General features: G+C 41.9%; 1 protein-coding gene across 5 annotated transcripts in view; it reads left to right on the top strand.

Annotated features, from left to right (window-relative positions):
• Positions 1 to 16,702, top strand: part of fubp3 (far upstream element (FUSE) binding protein 3) — a 108,077-nt gene extending 91,375 nt beyond the window's left edge. For 3 of the 5 annotated variants that reach the window (XM_072565732.1, XM_072565733.1, XM_072565731.1), the window contains 3 exons: positions 11,282 to 11,421; positions 14,316 to 14,393; positions 15,016 to 16,702. In XM_072565732.1, the coding sequence (XP_072421833.1) occupies positions 11,282 to 11,421; positions 14,316 to 14,393 (218 nt within the window). In that variant the 3' untranslated portion in view covers positions 15,016 to 16,702. The remainder of the gene's footprint in view (positions 1 to 11,281; positions 11,422 to 14,315; positions 14,394 to 15,015) is intronic. The other 2 variants (XM_072565735.1, XM_072565734.1) reach the window with 1 other exon arrangement.
• Positions 16,703 to 17,133: the final 431 nt, after the last annotated feature.

Genomic DNA, 17,133 nt, shown 5'->3' with positions numbered 1-17,133 from the left:
CTGGTTGACAATTCCAGCCCCCACACATTTGTGAAATTTTGTGATCCTGGCTGAACTTGATAAATTTTTACCAAGTCTTGGATCTACCAGGTCATCACTTCACAATAAAGCAAGCTTCTTAATTGGAAGTTATTTCACTCAGTGCTAAGGAGCTGTTGCTGTCTGATAACATTAAAAATTCACCGAAATGAAGAGATGTTTTTGGTGAATAGTAGAAATAGGGAGAATTGTACTTAATTGCTAATGTACCCCCATTTCAAATTACTGTTTAAGGGTAGGATGTTCATGTACAATAGGCCCATTGTTGAATTGTGGCTGTTCACACAGGCAGTCCGCTATTATGTGGTTCATAAATGTAATCCCCATGAACCATCTATGGGTTGTGACCTCATTATCAGCAGAGTGCTTCATCTGCTGTAACACTGTCACGTTGCTGAATGGAAACATCTGGTATAAAATTATCTCCATGTTTTATTATCCTGAAAAGCTTGTTACTTGCTGATCTCTACCAAAGGTTTCAGATGTGCATCAATAGGTATGCACCGATTGTTCCAATTTTTTAATATCTAGTGTATTGTGTGTTTTCAAATCTTGTAACCTGGTAGCAGGTATAGGACATCATTGGTTAGGGTATAAATATGCAGTTTCTCCGCTGATGAACAATCTGTTTATTTAGGTAAATGGAATTTTGTCAGATTTGATTGAGGGAAGCTTTTAAATAACTAGCGCACAGATTTTAATGAAGAGTAAAGTCTGAACCTGTACTCCTAGTTGCAGGCATAGAACATGGGGCCAAAATTGGACAGAATACTCAAAGAAATAATTTCAATTGTCAGAGGATTTGAATTTGCTAAAATGGAAAATTGCAAGTTTTTTAATCAACTACGTCTTTAGACCCACTTCATGTACAACCTCATTAAGGTGATTGATATTGTACATTATCTCTGAAGGTGTAGATTTAGTTTTCGTAGCTTTATATATTGTAGTTTTTAAAAAAAAAATGATGAAATGATTGGAAAGCTTCATCTAGGTGACAACCATCATGAGAAGTAAATTTTGCATTGATGTTTTTGATTAAAGGGAATGGTATTGCAGCCAATAGTTCTGTCTGGAAGACAGTAGTTCCACTTACTGAAGCACTGCCTAGAGCACTGCCACTGATTGTCTGTAGACGTTTTGAATTGATAGGAGGTTGTGATATAGCACTACTTAAGGAGGACTTGCTTTAGCACCTGCTGTGTTCATGCTCATAAACTTAGAGGACAAACAGCCCAGTCACATCTCTTAAATATGGAGAGCCAGCTGTGAGGTAAATCATCCTCCTATCACATTGCTTGGGTTTAGTTGAGCAATGATGGCTTTTCTTTGTGTCCTGTTGAGCAGAGCTGCAGTATTCTATTACTGAGCTGATGAAGGATATTGTAGAACAGCAGAAGAGGGATCTGAACTTGCTTGAAGTATCAAAGGCAAAAGGAGTATTAACTGAGACAATCATCAGTTTGACTAAGTTGTCAACACACTCTGCTTGAGGCCCATTGTGGGCCCAAACCATAATTGCAGCTCGTTTGACACTGGTCAATTCAAGGAGTAGGGAATTGTTGGAATTCTGTCTTCTGGATGAAATATTAAAATGAAGTCCCTGTTGAGGTGACTGTAGAAAATTATAAAAGAAGAACAGGGAATCTCCCAGTTTCCTGCCCAATATTCCTACTTCAAGCTACAGCACCCAAGAGACGAAAAAAAAACTGCCCATTGGTCTCACTTGCTATTTGTGGGACTTGTCAATTCAACAATAACTGTACTTTGGGAATGTGTCATTGCCTGTGAATGTGGGACAGTGAGGGTATTAAGGTATGCTATAACTACGAATTTGTGTTCTTGAAAGTGAATATCTTTGAATGTTTTGGCTCACCGTTTTCCCAATGCAGAGCAGCTCCAATTACAATTGAAGGCATTTAATAAGTGCAGTGGAGATCAAGCAACATCAAGGCTACGGCTGTACCTTGAAACAAATCTAGTCATTTTTGATTTGGTTCTGTTTGTTCTTTATCATTCTCAAAGGTTTTGAGCAAATAAGGACACTTTCTATACTTATGAGGGTCAATTGTACTCAAGCTACCTCTGTATTTGTTTTTGATTTTATTTTGATCCACTTTTTTGCATTCAGTCTCTAATCACTACTTGATTTGAATTTACCAATATGGTGACTGGCAAAAAATTTGATTTGTAAAATCTCAGTCATGAGATCCATGCCTGACCATAATGGAATTGTATGAGTCAAGTATTTACCATTCATGGTGCTTATTGACAATAGCATGATTCATATTAAAGAGCATCGTATATGAATTCATTGTATAAATGCACCCCCAAGAAAGCGAATCCATTTTGTAAATGATGCAGGTCTGAAACAAAAGGGAGCTTATTTTGAGTTTTCCAAAAATAATTGAAAAACTGCGTTTACAGGTAGGATTTTTTTCTTTCTTTCTTTCCCTTCCTCTAATCCTTTCCTCCATGGATGCTGATAAAGCAGCTAAATATGATTTCAGCATCAGCCTGTGGCCCGTTTCCTTTCCTGCCCCAAATAGAACAGATTGCTAATCCATGCACCTTTATCAACAAGCCCACCAGAATCTCCAATTGACCCATTGTTCTGAGGTAATTGTCCTCCAGAAGATCTTGGTTTTACTTCCTGCCACACAGCAACTAAAAGGTTAGCAGTATCAGCTTGTTGGCAACTTTTATGATTTTTGTTTAGCATTTTAAACATGAAAAATCTAAGTTTGTTTTCCCCCCAGGCATGTTATGATAAAATTACATTGCTAAGTTTTGACCTGTTGTACACATTTGCTGACTTGGTCACAGTACCTTGCGCCCCTTTTCTAACCCGTATCCATTTTTTTTTGGTATTCAACACCTTAACCAACAGCTGTGTTTAGGCAGAAGGCAAGAATTTTATAACAATTCTTCAGATATTTTCAGCTCCAAAAATAGTGATGCTTTTTCACATTTGCACCACCAATTAATTGAAAATGAGGATGTTGGGATCATTGTCGCTTTTTGTCGACCTTTATGACTGTCACCTGTTTATCATGATCTAGTTGCACTTTTGGAACTCTAGGGTTGATTATTTACTTGGTGCGTTCCATAGATTGTAAGAGCTGTAACATTTTTCCATCATTCTCTCATTTCCATTGCAAACTTGCGCAAATAACAGACCCTCCCCTCCAGTTATCTCTCGTAAACCACATTTGCAATCTCAGCATCTTATCCACCCTGAACTGAGCTTCTGACTCCATATCTTCCCCATTGCAAAAGCTATCGATCTTAGTTGCATTGCTTGATTCTACCTGAACCCATCATTTGGAACTCTTAAGTGCTACCAGATTTGACTGTTCAATGGTCTCATGGCTGACAATCCATTCCCCATAGTCTATAAACTACAGCTATAAACTTGCTGCCCTTTTGCTACCTTACTCACCTAGAATTCTTATGTCTGCTGACTTGCATTGGGTACTTCTTTCTTTAACTGTGATGTAAAATACTCAGTCTTTTGTTTTGAAGTGTCTCGTGATGTTATCTCTCCCAGCTGTATGTTCACCTCCAGGCATTCAAACATCCATAGATGATCATTTCTTCCAACTCCAACCTCTCATACTCCTGCCCAACAGCCAGTAGCTGTCCATCCAGCTTTTTAGGCCCAATATTCCAGCTTTCCTTCTCTAAATTCATCCTTTTCTCCACATTCTCTGAGACGATCCAAAATACCTGCTTATTTAGCCAGACATCTAGTTGCCACTCTTAATACCTTCTTCGTTTCAATAGCCATATAATTACACTGCTAGACTCCTTGAAACTCTCTACATTAAAGATATAATGAAACCTCAGTCTAAAGGGAGGCCATTTGGCCTATTATGTCCCACAGCTGTCTCTTCACAAATGATATAGCTCCATTTCTACAGCTATTGAAAAATGCTAAAAGCTTCTCCTCAAACTCTGTAATAGGAATTGAGAAAATCGTTCATTTTCTGGGCCATGAGACTTGAATGTTGTATTTTATTTCATTTGTTCTGATGTGTCAGCTTTAAGATCTGTAACTATATAGCAGCCTTGGAATAAGTATTATATTCATATAATAGTCTTATCAAAATAAGTAGCAAGAAAATGGGGTGTTTGAACAGAGGCATGAAAGAGTTTTGACAGGACTGTACTCACAGTCACCTTAAATTAATTTGCATGTGTTTTTCCTAGGCAGCTGAATCAAAGTGGTCCAGTATGTGTAAACCAAACTGAATTCAATCACAAGCACATAGTTGGCAGGTCGTTGTCTGCACTTCCCTTGATTGACATTCTGCTCTGATTTTGAAGAAAGAAACTGTAATACTTGTAGGAAATACTTATGTATCAAAATTAATGTCAATCCAAGGATGCAATTTGCTATCTACATATGCATCACATCTTTGGAGGGATGGAAAACAACTGGAATTAAATTAATTGGAGAACTGTTACAGTATGAGCATGGAACAAAAGGATTGGAATAAAAAGCTACCAAAAAGATCATTTATAGGAAGTCAGGTTTTCACTTTCCACACAACCATGTATCCAAAATATATTGCGTTGCATTAGTTAAGATTGCTTCAAAATAAATAGGACTTTTACATGGTAGAATTGATCATTCTGTTCTGTATTTGTCATTTTTATGGTGCAATTAGTGGTTAACAGGAGGTAGGTATGTGAAAGAGCCGAAGGTAGACACTGACTAACTAGCGTGCTAGTCAATCATATTGTTCATGTGAAAGTTACCTGGTGACTGGGAAGATTGGCATGAGAAATGTAGTTCTTAAAGCCTTTTTTTTTTCCCCCAAATGCACACCCACTTGAACCTTTTTTTCTCCAGTGATGATCTCAGTCATTGACTAAACCCTGCAATGAGGTGTTGGCAAGATAGTTTTATTGGGTTTTCCAAGGGAATGAGTGGAAAGAACCAAAAAGGTAGAAGCTTTCCATGACCATCGATTTCAGCATTACTGAATATTATTGACAAGGTAACTGAAGGTAAACCTCTAGTTGATCCTCCAACATAAAGGGGAACCACTCAAATTGATTGATTAGTCAACTCCCACTAGTCACTGTAAAGGTGTGAGTATTGTATGAGATCAGAAGAACTTTGGCAATTGCATCCTGCTGTGATTTATAACAATCTCAGGTTAAGTTAAACAAGTAAAGCACTGATGGTCTGTTTCCTTTTATCCTGTGTACTTTCACCCAGATATAATCTGCAGTAAATGGTGGAATAAGCTGAATTTTGTCTCACTTACCTAGGTTTGAATTCAGTTGAAAATAAAACATTGTATGTTCTTTCGAAAAATATCAGTAATACTTGTATCACTATACTGTCAGGCTTGGGAATCGCGTTTTGCTCCTTTTAAATTCATTTTGGGGATGAATGTTTTGATGACTGGGCCAGCATTTATTGGCCATCCCTTGTTGCTACCTGGTAGGTGAACTGGCTTCTTGAATTGCTGCAGTGTATTAAGTGTCGGGGCACCCACAGTATTGTAAGGAGACAAATTCCAGAATTTTGACCCAGTGACAGTGAAGGAATAACAATATAGTTCCAAATCAAGATGGTGAGTGGCTTGGAGGGAAACTCGCAGGTACTGGTGATCTCAACTATCTGCTGCCTTTATCCTTCTGAATCGTAGTGGCCGTGGGCTGAGAAAGTGCTGTCTAAGGAACCTTTGTGAATTTCTCCAGTGCATCTTGTAGATGTTGCAAATTGCAGCAACTAAGTATCAGTGATGGAGGGTGTAAATTTTTGTGATGCCAACCAGGCAAACTACTTTGTCTAGATTGTGTCAAGTTGCTTAAATGTTGTTGGAACTGCATTCAGCCATGCGATTGAGTATTCAATCACCCTTGACTTGTGCCCTGTAGATGGTCAAGTTTTGAGTTGGGAGATGAGTTACTTGCTGCAGAATTCCTACCCTCTGGCCTGCTCTTGTAGTTTATTAGTAATTAGTTCAGTTTCTGGTCAGTGGTAACCCTCAGGATTCCAGTAGTGAAGGATTGCCATTGAATGTCAAGGGGGTATAGTTAAATCTTTGAGGAAGTAACGAGCATGTTAGATCAAGGATGTTATCTACCTGTACTTCAAGAAGGCCTTTGACAAGGTGCTGCACCAGGAGGCTCCTGAGTAGGATACGGACCCATGGTGTCAGAGGCAAGGTATGGATATCAAGGCATGGATAGAAGCTTGGCTGTCTGGCAGAAAGCAGAGTGAGAGTAAAAGGGTCCTTCTCAGAATGGCAGTTGGTGACACATGGTGTTCTGCAAGGCTGTGTTGGGACCGCAACTTTTCACTTTATACACTAACTATGTAGGTGAAGAAGCTGAGGGCATTTTGGCTAAGTTTGCAGATGATACAAAGATAGCGGACAGGGATCATTGAGGCAGGCAAGCTGCAGAAGGATTTGGACAGATTAGGAGAGTGGGTGAAGAAGTGGCAGATGGAATACATCATGGGAAGGTGTGAGGTCATGCACTTTGGTAAGAAGAATAGAGGTATGGACTATTTTCTAAATGGAGAGAAAATTCAGAAGTCTGAAGTGCAAAGAGACTTGGGAGTTCTAGTCCAGGATTCTCTCAAGGTAAACTTGCAAGTTGAGTCAGTAGTTAGGAAGGCAAATGTAATGATGGCACTTGTTTTGAGAGGACTTGAATATAAAAGCAAGGATGTACTTCTGAGTCTTTATAAAGCTGTGGTCTCACCACATTTGGAGTATTATGTGCAGGTTTGCACATACTCTTAGAATGGAGATAAAGAGAAACTATTTCTGCCAGAGAGTGGTGAATCCATGGAATTCATTTCCATGGAAGACTCTGGAGCCAGTTCATTGAATATATTTAAAACTGAGATTCTTGATTGTCAAGGGGATCAAGGGTTACGGGGAGAAAGTGGGAGAATCTGGTTGAGAAACTTATCAGCCACGATTGAATGGTGAAGCAGACTTGATTGCCTGAATGGCCTGATTTCTGCTTCTATGCCTTATCATCTTAAATCCACTTTGGTTGGCATTGGTCATTGCCTGGCACTTGCGTGGCATGAATCTTACTTACCACTTGTCAGTTTGGACGTTGTCCAGGGTTGTGGCATTTGGACGTGAACTGTTTCAGTGTCTGGTGAATTGTGAATGGTAATGAACATTGTGCAGCCACCGGCAAACATCCACCATTTTTGACCTTATCATGGAGGGATGGTCACTGATGAAGCAACTGATATTAGTTGGGTCCAGGACACTCCCCTTAACAACTCCTGCACTGATGTCTTGGGGTACAGGTGACTGACTTCAAACAGCCGCAACTATCATCGATTTTTTGCCAGGTATGACTCCAAGCAACAAAGCATTTTGCTTGATTTGCATTGGCATGAGTTTTGCTGGAATGCAGCAGGGGTCGAAACAGCATTTTAACAAGCTGCTTCGTTGGAGTTGATCAGCAGCGGTGGGATTCGAACCCACTCCTCTGTCGCGACTGGAGCCTAAATCCAGCGCCTTAGACCGCTCGGCCACACTACCAGCCTTGCTGGGGCTCCTTGATGTCAAACTTGGTCAAATGCAGGCTTTATGTCAAATACAGTCAGGCTCACCCTCCCCTCTGGAGTTTTGCACTTTTGCCCATGTTTCAACCAAGTTTCTAATAAGGTTAGGAGCTGAATTGCTTGCCACCATGTCTGTAACCCCACACAGTGTTCTCAAAGGTCTTCTCCACTACATCCAACTAAGGGAGTCTCAACAATTTTCTAGCCTCATTATGGGGGTCACAATCTGAAAAGGTTTAGGAAGTACTGTTTTACTACTTAAGCAATATAACTTCAAATGTCCCATCAAAGACGGGAGCAAAAATCAAGGTTGACAGTGCAGTACTGAGGAGAATTTTGTACTGAATGAGGTGCTGTTCTTTAGATGATCTATTGAACAGCTGTCTCAGGTAAAAATAAACTATTTTGTGCTACTATTCTAAAGTAGTGTTTTGGACTGAAGGAGTTCTTCCAGTGTCTTGGCCCATGTATATATTACTCAAACAACATCATAATATGTTATCTATCCCATTATCATTTGTTGCTTGTAGGAGCTTGCTGTGAACAACACCGGTGTTCCTTCCATTGTAGTAATGTAGGTAATTATTTCGAGAACAGTTAGGATGGATATTGATAGACTAAGGGCAGCACGGTGGCTCAATGGTTAGCATTTCTGTCTCTCAGCACCTGGGACCCAGGTTTGATTCCAGCCTTGGATGACTGTTTGTGTGGAGTTTGCGTATTCCCCAACCCCCCCCCCCCCCGCCCCCCCACACACACCGTGTCTATGTAGGTTTCCGCTGGGTGCTCTGGTTTCCTCCCACAGTCTAAAGATGTGCAGGTCAGGTGGATTGGCCGTGCTAGGTTGTCCATAGTGTATGGGGGTGTGCAGGTTGGGTGAATTAGCCATAGTAAATGCAGTGTTAGGGTGATAGGGTATTGGTAGGTCTGGGTGGAGTGCTCTTCAGAGGGTCAGTGCAGACCAGATGGGCCAAAAGACCCCTATCTGTACTGTAGAGGTTCAACGTAAGCAAGTGTAATGTTGTCCATTTTGGACCAAGAAAGGATAGATCGGGTAATTTCTAGATGGTATAAAGTTAAATACCATGGATACCCAAAGAGGCTTGAGGGGTGGGGGAGGGGGGGTGCGCGGCGTAGCGCGGGGTTCAGGAGCATAGATCTTTAAAATGTCACAACAGGTACAGAAAATAATTGAGAAAACTGGCCTTTGGACAGGAGTATAAGGTTGCAGAAGTTCTGCTGCAGTTATACCAAAGCCTGGTTAGACCTCACTTGGAGTACTGTGAGCAGATCTGCACCCTAAACCTAAAGGAAGGATCTTTTGGCCTAGGAAAGAGTGCAATGCAGGTTTGCAAGAATGAAACTTTGACTTCAAGGGTTCAGTTACGCAGAGAGATAATACAGGTTAGATCTGTATTATGTGGAATTTTGAAAGTTGAGTGATCTGATCAAAGTTTTAAGATATTTAAAAGGGAAAAAAAACTGGGATGGTGAAGATAAACTATTTCCATTGGTTGGGGATTCTCTACCTAGAGGGCATATTCTAAGGCTTAGGGCCAGACCGTTCAGGAAAGATGTTAGGAGGCACTTTCACACACCGTAAATGTTTGGAACTCACTTCCACAAATGGCAGTGGATGCTGGACCAGTTATTAATTTTAAATCTGAGTTAAATTTTTGTTAAGCTCAGGTATTAAGTGATATGGGCCAAAGGAGGTTCATGGAATTAGGCCACAGACCAGCCATAATCTCATTTAAATGGTGGAACAGACTCAAGAGTCTGAGTGGTTGACTATGTTCCTGTGATGTTCTGGGATCATTTTAATGTGCTTCATAAACGCAAGGTGTTTTTAAAGAAAGTTTTCTGATCTGTTTAAAATACTACAAATGACCCACACCATTTTAGTAACAATTGAACTAATTGTAGCACAATCTGGGGTTGAAGAAACATTTGTTGATACTCATGGAGTAACAGGGCACCATTGTTCTTCTTTGAATCACTAATCCTGGCAGTGTTGGTGTGCAGCTAGGCAAAGTCCTCTTCCTGCAAAGAAGATTGGGAGAATATGGGAAAATAGTGGTATTTGAGGTGTTCTTTAATGCCTGAGTACTATTTTGTGAAGTATGTAGCATGCTCACCAGTATTCATGTTTGGAAAGCAGATGTATATTAACTATGAAAAAGGACAAGAATTGGAGAGGATGCAGCTAACCTGCTCTGATTAGAACATGGCAAATCCCAATGGAACAAACTGCCTGTTCTTGCACTGTATCAGTTGTTACTGCTTCATTGCATTACTTTGCACAGCACTTCTGTTTATGTTCTGTCAGTTTTTCATTTGTTCTTTTGGTCATTCTCAGTTTTCACTCTCGCTCTCTCCCTCCGTCCCCTCCCTCTTTCTCCCCCCCCACCCCCATTTTCTTGGTCACTAGTTCTCGCACGCTTTACTGCGATAGCTCTCACACTTCAATTTGACTGTAAGACATAGGAGCAAAAATTAGGCCATTCAGCCCATCAACTCTCCTATCAATCATGGCTGATAAATTTCTCAACCCCATTCTCCCAATTTCTCCTTGTAATTTTTGCTCCCTTTAACAATCAAGAACCTATCTATTTCAGACTTGAGTATACTCAGGGATCTGGCCTCCACAGCCTTCTGTGGTAATGAATTCCATAGATTCACCATTCTCGAGCTGAACAAGTTTCTTCTCATCTCAGTTGTAAAGGGTCATCCCTTTACGCTTGAGGCTGTGCCCTTGCATCCTAGTCTGTCCTGCTAATGGAACCATCTTCCCAACTTGCTCTGTTTCTCCTTCCAACCCTTAGTGTGCTTATTCATACCTTCCCTCTCAAGTTGTCCCTCTTTTTCAACCCCTCACACTCACCCTCCATTACCTAGTTTCCTTCGCCCCTCTCACCCCGTCTCACCTTTGCTTCTCCCTCCCCCCTTCGCCTCGCCCCCCCGTCCTTTGCCTTCCCTCCCCCCCCCCCCCCCCCCCCCCCCGTCCTTTGCCTTCCCTCCCCCCCCCCGTCCTTTGCCTTCCCTCCCCCCCCCCCCCCCCCCCCCCCCCGTCCTTTGCCTTCCCTCTCTCCCCCCCCCCCACCCCGTCCTTTGCCTCTCTCCCCACCCCGTCCTTCGCCCCCTCCCCCCCGTCCTTCGCCCCCTCCCCCCCGTCCTTCGCCCCCTCCCCCCCGTCCTTCGCCCCCTCCCCCCCGTCCTTCGCCCCCTCCCCCCCGTCCTTCGCCCCCTCCCCCCCGTCCTTCGCCCCCTCCCCCCCGTCCTTCGCCCCCTCCCCCCCGTCCTTCGCCCCCTCCCCCCCGTCCTTCGCCTCCCTCCCCCCCGTCCTTCGCCCCCCCCCACCCCGTCCTTCGCCTCTTCCCCCTCCCCCCCCCATCGCCTCTTCCATCCCCCCCCCCCCCCCCCCCAATCCTTCGCATCTCCCCACCCTTGCCTTTTCGCCTTTGTCCCCCCCAACCCTCGCCTTTGCCCTACCTTTGAAGATCTTCCTGCCTCATTTGCTCTTCTGTGCTGGTTACTTGGAGAAATGTGTAAATCTTTCTGATTTGCTGCTCTGGTTTGTTCTGAGATGTTATGCTAGCTTTTACAATTTTGTGTTATTGAGAGACTCAGCATAATTTATCGACTTATTTCTCTTTTCCTCCTCCCCTACCACCCCTTTACCAGCTCAGGCCACAGGAACTGCTCAAGGGACTCCACAACAGAGCTCACAACCTGACTACAGTGCAGCCTGGGCAGAGTATTACCGACAGCAAGCAGCGTACTATGGACAAGCCACACAACAAGGGCAGGCCCCTGGTCATCAGGTATGCAAATAGTGCCCGTTAAACATTGCCATGGTGATTGTGGCGCAAAGCCCTGGTGCAGTAATATAACCAGTGGAGAGCAATAGGGCACAAGTAAGCTCAGTTGTGCCTCACACCATCACATTTGCTCCCAAAACCACTCCACTTCTCTATCTCTGTCTCCACCTTAAAGACATATCTCATTGACAGTGCTGTTGGTCAAGCTCCCTCATATGGAGTTGCAGGTAGGTAGGATAGTGAAGAAGGCGTTTGGTATGTTTTCCTTTATTGGTCAGAGTATTGAGTACAGGAGTTGGGAGGTCATGTTGCGGCTGGACAGGACATTGGTTAGGCCACTGTTGGAATATTGCATGCAATTCTGGTCTCCTTCCTATCGGAAAGATGTTGTGAAACTTGAAAGGGTTCAGAAAAAATTTGCAAGGATGTTGCCAGGGTTGGAGGATCTGAGCTACAGGGAGAGGCTGAACAGGCTGGGGCTGTTTTCCCTGGAGTGTCAGAGGCTGAGGGGTGACCTTATAGAGGTTTACAAAATTATGAGGGGCATGGAGAGGATAAATAGGCAATGTCTTTTCCCTGGGGTCAGGGAGTCCAGAACTAGAGGGCGTAGGTTTAGGGTGAGAGGGGAAAGATATAAAAGAGACCTAAGGGGTAACTTTTTCACAGAGAGGGTGGTACGTGTATGGAATGAGCTGCCAGAGGAAGTGGTGGAGGCTGGTACAATTGTAACACATAAGAGGCATCTGGATGGGTATATGAATAGGAAGGGTTTGGAGCGATATGGGCCTGGTGCTGGCAGGTGGGACTAGATTGGGTTGGGATATCTGTTCAGCATGGACGGGTTGGACCAACGGGTCTGTTTCCATGCTGTACATCTCTATGACTCTATATCTCCCTCTGGCTCAGTGTCATTGTGTTTGATGACATGCTGTTGAACAACTTATGACATGCTGTTGAACAACTTATGACGTGCTGTTGAACAACTTATTATGGTAACAGTACTGCTATGATTGAAGTTGTGCTATCTCACGCTGAAACTTGTTCAGAGCATGGAATATAAACTGTCCCTTCCAATTGGTTAACATTGAACAGTTATGTCAGAAGGGAGTGGACTTGGCTGAAGCCAGTTTACTATCGCTTCATACAATCATCGATGTTAGCAGTGAAGTCGGGAGTTACCCTTCAAATCACCAACACTAGAGGTTATAATTTGTTCATCATTTGCTATGCAAAATCGCTTTTAAGATTGTCGCAATCTGTATTGAAGGGCAATCTACCTTGCCCCTTCTCTTTCCGCGTCCTGCTTCTTACTGCTTTTATTTTTATTCTATTGAATTAAATTCTGTTTCAGTGAATGATGTTAAACTTTCTTTTGCTGATATTTTCCCTTCCTTGTTTGGGTAACGTTCCTTGGATCTTATGAGAAATTCACCAGTATCATGTCCACTTAGTCATTGGTCATTTGTCATGTTAGCAGTGCCAACGCACTTCAAGCCATAGGGATCAGTCCATCACCATGAATAGGTGACTCTGGCTGTCATCTTTTGTCCTTCCTGACACATAAGAGGCCAGTTATTAATGATCTTTGCCACTACTCCAGCATTGAGTCATATAACACCGAAACAGACCCTTCAGTCCAACCAGTCCATGCTGAACCTTATCCCACAATAAACTAGTCCCACCTGCCTGCTCCTGGCCCATATCCCTCCAAAGCTTTCCTGTTCATGTACTTATCCAAATGTCTTTTACACATTGTAATTGTGCCCTCATCCACCACTTCCTCAGGAGGTTCATTCCACTCGTGAACCACCCTTGTGTAAAATGTTTGCCTCACGTGTCTTTTTTTAAAATCTCTCTTCACACCTTTAAAAATGTGCCCCGTAGCCTTGAAGTCCTCCATCCCAAGGGAAAGACACCTACTGTTAACTCTATCTATAATACTCATTGTTTTATAAATTTATATCAGGTTGCCTCAACTTTCTATGCTCCAGTGAGAAAAGTCCCAGCCTGTTCAGCCTTTCTTTATAACTCAAACCTTCCATAGCATCCTGGTAGATCTCACTTCAGCTTGATAACATCCCTCCTAGAACTGGACACAGTTTTCCAAAAGAGGCCCCACCAGGATGTTGCCTGGTATGGAGGGAAGGTCTTATGAGGAAAAGCTGAGGGTCTTGAGGTTGTTCTCAAAAGAGAGAAGAAGTTTAAGAAGTGACAAAACAGAGGTGTGTAAGATGATCAGAGGATTAGGTAGAGTGGACAGCGAGAACCTTTTTCCTCAGATGGTGATGGCTAGCATGAGGGGGACATAGTTTTAAACTGAGGGGTGTTCGAAAACAGGACAGATATCAGAGGTAGGTTCTTTACTCAGAATGGTAAGAGTGTGGAATACCCTGTCTGCAATTGTAGTAGACTCTCAAACTTTAAGGGCATTTAAATGGTAATTGGATGAACATATGGATGATAATGGAATAATGTAGGTTAGATGGGCTTCAGATTGGTTTCCCAGGTCAGCGCGACATTGAGGGCCGAAGGGCCTGTACTACGCTGTATTGTTCTATGCTCTACGTTCACCAATGTCTTTTACAATCTCAACATGACTTCCAAGCTCCTATATTCAAAGGATTAAGCAGTGAAGGTAAGCATGTGAAAGGCCTTTTTAACCACCCTGTTGATATGTAGCACAAACTTCAAAGAATTATGTACCTGCGCCCCTACGTCCCTCTATTCTACAACACGACCCAAGAATTGAACCTGACATGAATATGGTTCAGCTACCAACTGAATCATCTGCCTGAGTTACCAAGATAATAGTGTTTTACAGGATTTACAGCACTGATACAGGCTCAATATACCTTATTCCAATATAACCTTATTCCTTTCTCCCTCATGTTGTACAGCTTTCCCTTAAGACCATCCAAGCTAGTAGACTCAGCGACTCCTTGCGGTATCGAGTTCCACATTCTGGCCATTTTTAGGTAAAGAGGTTTCTCCTGATCGGATTTACTTGTGACTGTCTTTTATGTCGAGCTGCAAATTTTGGGATTCCCCAGAAGCAAATGCTTTTCTCTGTGCATCAAACCCTATCACCATGTTAAATATCTAGAAACATTTACCTGTAATGATGCAAGGAATGGAGAACTTACTTGCACCTTATGGTTGTCTGTAAATATATTGACCTGGGTGATGGTAATACTGAGAAGGAAGCTTCCTGGCCTATACAGAGTTAGCCTGTCTCAGCTGATCAGTGGAGGTTTAGTTGCTACAAGTCTCCCTAACCTTTGTGTAACAGGGCAAACAAAAAAAGAAGCAGCCTGGTGATGTGCTCCTGGTGACCTTCAGTGGCCAGTGTTGGATGAGAAATCAATTGAATTGTGATGTATCTCATGTGGCTGACACACACTCCGAAGCACTTGGCTAGGCTCGTGATGAGCAGCTGGGTATCTAACAAACCATTACCTGCAACAATGAGGAAAGGGGAGAAGGTTTTTAATATTCTCTTGAAGATCTCACAAGTTCTTCCGACCTTCCCAATGCTCTAGTCTTATGCCCTGGCAGTTGTGTGCTCTGGCACTCACTTTGACTATTTTTCTGTTGCAGGATCAATAATTTGATGTCCTTGTGAAGACATTCGAATCATTATGGGTGTGGAGCCTTTTTTAATAAAAGGTTAAAAAGATTTAAGACGCCTTGAAGAAAACTTATACTTTTGTTTCTGAACACTAGAAAAAATACTTATTATGATAACTTTCTAGATTTACCATTAATGGAATAATAGTGAAGTTGAGGGGTGCAGATGTTGTGACTGAACACTCGGGGACCCTTAAACCGATACCATGGTTTGGACAGGCTAAAATGCGAATGGTGGTTTGTTCTGTTTTTTTAATTTTTTTTAAGAAGATTACTCTCCTACATCATCAGCACTACAGGATAAGTTTTTAAAGTATAATAGTAGTGTGGATGTGGGGGTTCAAAGACGGTGCATTGTTGAACTGTATACATCCCAATGATAGATGGGTAGGAATACTGGTGCTGGTACTGCGTATCCTGATGCTCGTTAATGGCAACATACGAGTCCCAGGTATCGGTCTGGGGTTTTGTACAGCACAGACCGAAAGGTACTAACGACCACAGTATATATATAATATATATTATATATATATATATATAAAATATGTCTCACTTTTGTGAAACTGTGCCTCCATCCCTATGTGAGTGGGCACTAAATACAAAACTGTGTTGGACTGGTAAATTTTTGTACTGGTCCATTAATTCTACTGTGTGGGGAGGGAGGGGGAAAGAAGAAAAAAGAAGTTAGCACAACAGAAACTTCTTTTTATAAGGAGTTGAAAATGAGAACTGTGAATAATAATTTAATACTTTTTTCCAAAATACATGTTTTATGTAGGTGACTGTCAGCAAAGATGAGGATTTAAAAAATGTATTTAAAAAAAAAGACAAAAAAAAATCTAGGCACATTTTGTAATTGAATGAAAATTGAACAGCAGCAGGGTGCACATCTGTACGTGGATGTAATGGAAGAACACCACCATTCGCACTATAGTCTGCCTGCCACCCCCACTTCCCACCCCAACCTCCCCTCAAAGTCCTGGACTGTAAGCATGTCTGAGAGGAGCCTCCAATTTGCTGAAGACTTGATCATACACTTCTTTTTATGGCTGTCTAATTGCACCTGTCTGTGTAATTGCCTGACGCAAGGAGATGATACAATTAAATAAAAGTACAGGTTTTATTTTTAGTATGAAAAAAAAATACAAAAATGGTTGGTTGTGTTTGGTATACACCGCTCTCAAATTTGGACTCGGTAAAGTCTTCACGAGCCATTCTAATGACTATTTTTTAATTCTTATTCTTACGTGGTGTGATCTAATATGTATGATTATGTTTAGCAAGTGAATGAATCCTAGTATTAATTACGTATGTGGAAAAAAAATTAAGTTGATTAAAAAAAGGGATGTTATTAAGTTGAAGCTGTTTAACTTGTAGTATTTGCCTTTGTACAGTTAACAGTGTAGATAACCAGGGACTTTGGTTCTGTTTTTAATGAGCTGAAGTTTACTGGACATTCCGTTCAAATTGTACTGATTTTTTTTCTATTAATGCTCGAAATGTCTAACTTTGGAAAGTGTGACTGGTTTAAAAAGAGAAAAAGAAACAGCTCTGCGCAGCATGTTAAAGAGATGTATCCCTTTTATTTTACTGACACTTGCATTTTACACTCTATAATAAAATATCCACAACATTTCTTTGTGGAAATTTGGCCTGACTTTTTGGCTTTGCTTAATTTGCTGATGGTACAGAAAGCTGCCCTGTCTTCAATGGCAACATCCTTTTCCCTCCATTGCTACAATTAAATCTGTTGGATTTTTATGTCATTATGGAACCCTTGGAAAAGGACCAAAGTCCGTGGTGTAGGATTAAAGTTGCAACCGGACAAAGGTTGGAATAAATCCGGACATAGTGATAGAAGGGTTGCTGTTCATGGCTTATAAAAGCTTTTGGGAAGAAATATCCGAGAGTTGAGTTAATTTTCATGCTTCTGGGTGAGGATGAGTTTCAGAATGATATGGTACACTTGGATTTGGAAATTGTAGCAATTGCAGTACTGAACTGGCAATTGAGTTGTTACAGGTCCACGCCAAGTTATCAAATTTAGTCAAGTGGATCTAATTTGGGGCTAACATTGGGGATAAATGA

This window comes from Chiloscyllium punctatum, chromosome 49 (assembly GCF_047496795.1).
Source record: "Chiloscyllium punctatum isolate Juve2018m chromosome 49, sChiPun1.3, whole genome shotgun sequence".
NCBI classification, from domain to species: Eukaryota; Metazoa; Chordata; class Chondrichthyes; order Orectolobiformes; family Hemiscylliidae; genus Chiloscyllium; species Chiloscyllium punctatum.
This window is presented reverse-complemented; position numbering and strand designations above follow the sequence as displayed.